The 4,423-nt window shown below is 41.5% G+C and overlaps 1 protein-coding gene across 1 annotated transcript in view; it reads left to right on the forward strand.

Annotated features, from left to right (window-relative positions):
* Positions 1-2,235, forward strand: part of RIPK2 (receptor interacting serine/threonine kinase 2) — a 28,951-nt gene extending 26,716 nt beyond the window's left edge. Inside the window, exon 11 of the mRNA XM_018576271.1 lies at positions 1,929-2,235. Within this exon, the coding sequence (XP_018431773.1) occupies positions 1,929-2,233 (305 nt within the window). The 3' untranslated portion in view covers positions 2,234-2,235. The remainder of the gene's footprint in view (positions 1-1,928) is intronic.
* The last annotated feature ends 2,188 nt before the right edge of the window (positions 2,236-4,423 follow it).

A 4,423-nucleotide genomic window follows, 5' to 3' on the forward strand; every position in this document is an offset into this window, starting at 1 on the left:
TCACGAGTATGAATACTTGTGAAAATGCCCAGTATTAACACTGGTGTATCCCTACTTAAAAATATAATGCATTGCTGGGACTTGTAGTCCTACATAGTTGGAGCTATTCTGCATTGCTGTATAATGATTATACAGCAATGCAGAATACCACCAACTATGCAGGACTACAAGTCCCAGCAATACATTACAATACATTATAATAAAAGTAAGGTATGCAGAATACCACCAGCATCCCCCCCCCCACTATAATGCATTGCTGGGACTTGTAGTCCTACATAGTTGGTGCTATTCTGCATTGCTGTATAATCATCATACAGCAATGCAGATTGCCACCAACTGTGCTGGACTACAAGTCCCAGCAACACACACACTCTCTCTCTCTCTCTCTCTCTCTCTTCCCAGCACCCGCTCCCATTCCAAACTTACCTTACCTCTCCTGCAGGCCCATGGCCCTCTTCCTCGTCTCGCCGGCCAGGGGGCGGAGCTAAGAGGAGACGGACATCTTAGCTCCGCCCCTAAGAGGCGGGGCCAGCAAATTCTCCGAGATTGACAGCCTCCAGCCCTTTTGCACAGCTGCCCGTACATGCTGCGGGTGGCTGTGCGACAGGGAAGGAGCGGAACGATCGCGGGGGGCCCTCTACTTCCTTGATGGGCCCCCCCCCAAGTGGCGGAACGCCAGGGCCCGGTCGCAATTGCGACCGCTGCGACCCTGGTAGTTCAGCCAGTGGCTATTTGTGCCTTAATGTTTCAATGGCAGTCATGCCCCATTACAGGTATGGGAATAGCAGAGTAGGGAGAAAGACAGAATTTTTAACTCTAAAAATCTAAAAACAAAAAACTATTTTACTGGAGTCAGATTTTAACATACTAAGTGCACAGTACATGACTTCCCGGCCTTTAGACCCACTAGTAGGAGTGAAGTAATTTGGCAAAATTGATTTAGCTGGAAAATGACCGCTTAATTTAAGTTTCATTGGCGAAGTTTAGATGAAAATCTTTTTTTTTGTCTTCATTCAGAGGGTCTATTTCAACATTTTATGTATTACTATTTATTGTTTACCGTTTTATGGTATATTTAGGAAAGATTTTTTTTCATTTAGTATTCTTTCTATTTCCACTTTGTCCTTTTTTGTTATTTGATAGTTATTTGTGTACTGTGTACTATTTGTGACTTTACATTTTTTATTTTACTTTTTTGTTCTCTGTCTGATGCTGAGCAGGGGCCATTTTTACCACATGAACAGGTGCAGGATAGATTATAGGAGTTTCTGTGTCCCCAAGGAGCCAATTAAAGCTCATCACACCTTTAACAAACACCAAGGGGTTGATTTACTAACCTTATAAACACGCCACGAACAAGTATACACCTCTGTAGTGTGTTCCCTCCCAGCATGATCTATTGGTGGAATCTAGACATCTTTGTAGTGTGTACACACCCAGCAGGTGTGTTGTGCAAAGCCCTGCATGAATTGCAAGGTGATGTTGTGTAAATTAGCTCTACATTGTGTTGCTTGCGTTGATGAATGCAGGAATGTAAATGCATGAGCTAACCATTTTTGTCTAAACTGTGAAGCAGCATTATATATGCATCATGTGCATGATTTTTCCATATATGGCATTAGTGGAAATATGCTTTTAGAGACTTTTTGGTTGATAAATACGTTTTGCTGTGTAAAAATCACACGCACCTAGTGCGTGCATGTGTTTAGGTTAGTAAATCACCCCCCAAATATCACTTTAATTTCTCCTTCGCCATTAACTCCAATGTATTTCACAAGAATGTTCTAAATAACTTCACAGTAATGATAATACTCAACTTCACTCATCACTGTCCGCTAGCCAGCAAGAGTATCTGTCAAATATGTTTCTAATGCATACATCTAAGCTTGTATTTAACATTGATAATGACAAAGAATGTATCTTCACAGGTCCTCAGCAAGAAACTCTGGGTTCAGCAATTATGTGGGTTGTATGCAGGCGAGATCAAATTGTAAATCAGATGACGGACGCTTGTCTCAATCAGTGCCTGGACGCTCTTATTTCGCACATGATCATCATAAAGGAGGACTATGAGCTGGTCAGATCAGAGCGCACAAGGAGTGCAAAAGTTCGAAGGCTTATCGACACATGTGAAATGCAAGGAGAACTATTTGCCAAGATTATTGTGCAGAAGTTGAAGGATAACCGACAAAATGACCTTAAGCCTTTCCCAGAGTTTGTGCAGGATGGTTAGGAATCTGCTCCATTTTGCTACAGCACATTAAATGTGGACTATATCTAATTCAGCATAAGGTGTTGGGCTCTAAAGGGGCTAGGGGTTTTCTTTTCCAAATGCCCAAGAGAACATTCTGTCACAAAAACTGCTAACAAACTGCTGATTACACAGCAGTGACTGTTACTCTACAACACTTGGAGGCTGATTTATATCAGTTCTGTTCATGCGGCACCAGCACCACTAGATGGCACTGAGGAGCATAGGATTTTCTGTGCGAATGGCTTCTACCCATCATAGGAATTTTCTGTGCGAATGGCATCCACCCAGCATAGGCATTTTCCAGATGAACGGCATCAACCCAGCATAAGTATTTTCCATGTGAACCGCAGGCATCCACCCAGCACTAGCACCCCTAGATGGCGCTGAGAAGTATAGGGTGGAACATGTATAAATCAGCCCCTTGGTGAGTCAGAGGTAGTGTGTAAAAGGAAGTAACCTTTCCTCTTTTTTTGGAGCTGCATATACATTTTTTTTAACTATAGGCCCCATGTATAAAGCAGCAGTATGAACCTGAACTCAAAAATTTGCAATGTTATAGGGCACATGTAGAAATGTTATTTATGCCTAAGCAGTGAAAGATTTACCTTTGCCTTTAATTCCCCCCCAAAAATAGCAGTGCACTTCCTTTCCCCTCAATGGGGGAGAATTTATCAAAACTGGAGCAGCCCATGGCAAGCAATCAGCTTCTGTCTTTAATTTTTAAAGCTCAACTGAACATACTCATGGGAGAAGCTGATTGGTAACTGTGGGCAACTGCTCCAGATTCTGCCTGCTCCAGTTTTGATAAATTCCCCTCAATTAATTTTGGTGCAGCACATTTGCAAAAAAAAAAAAGGTTCAGGGACTTGTTTGGTTCAATTGTCGCACATAGAGCAGTCCATTAATAGGCTGCCCTATACGCGACGCACAAAAACGCACATACACACACCGGCTGTCGCATCCACACAAGTGTGAGCAGGGACTTAATGTTTGGTTTGGACCGGTATTTGTACATTTGTATTTCTAACTTAAACATGCTTCAAAGATCTATATAAGTACTGTACAGTATTTGGTTTTCTTTTTAGGGGCTTCTAGAATTATAGAATGTTATTTCATGTGTCTTTTTATGTTATACAATAAACATGAAATTAACAGAACCGGTTGGTTTTTTTTTTGTGTATAGCTTTCATCTTTGTTTATTAATTTATTTATTTGATACATTTTCTACACATAAGGTTATTGTTATACAATCATGTGAAAAAGTCATGGAAAAATGGAAATTGTTGAGTTTTCGCCATATATAAACAGGCGGTATTAAACATTTAACCTACCTCCACAAATGAACTTTTGCAACTTAATCTACCCCCTAACACTTAGAATTAAACTAAGCAAAGAAATGAAACCTTAAAGCCAAACTCGGGAAAACTGATAATTTGCACCCTGCACTGGGAGTGGAAATTATCATTAAATAGCTGTACGTGTGGCGGGCCGCTACAAATTATAGAAATCTTACCGTGCAGCATTCTGTTTCCCCATAACACCAGGCTTCCAGGCACTGAGGAGAGTAGGAGATTTGATTTGAGCAGTGAAGTGTTTTGGTTGGTTGTGATGGGAGGAGAGATCATGTCACATCCTCACCCCCGCCTCTCCTCCACCAATCACAGAATGTCTTGTATTCTTTGAAAAAATACAAGTGTTTTGAATGGGCAATAGTGGGGAGGGACGGGTGGTGCGGCGGGAGTACTTCAGTGCTCGAGTCAAATCCCTCACTCCCCTTAGTGCCTGGAAGCTCAGTGTTATGTGCAGGATCCGGCGTGCTGCTAGGTAAAATTTGTATGCTTTGCAGCAGCCCTCCACACATAACACACAGTTTTTAATGATAATTTACACAACTAGTGTGAATCCTCAGAGAGGTGTCAGTCAATATTATATAAAATTTTGGTTTTAGTAAAACTAGAGAATACAATGGGATGCTTCTTAGAAAGTGTGCAGGTTCTGAAAAAGTCTCTGCAAAAGGACTCTAGCCAGGAAATGGTAAGTATTAGGTCACCTAATCTCTGCTGAACACCAACTGGATTATTCACTAAAGGGTGAAGAGTTTGGAGAAGGCAGGAGAAGAGAACAATCTAGGACAACATAGCTGAGCTGGAAAGCGACCTGAATTGGAGA

This window comes from Nanorana parkeri, unplaced genomic scaffold (genome assembly GCF_000935625.1).
Source record: "Nanorana parkeri isolate BGI_ZX_2015 unplaced genomic scaffold, ASM93562v1 scaffold62, whole genome shotgun sequence".
NCBI classification, from domain to species: Eukaryota; Metazoa; Chordata; class Amphibia; order Anura; family Dicroglossidae; genus Nanorana; species Nanorana parkeri.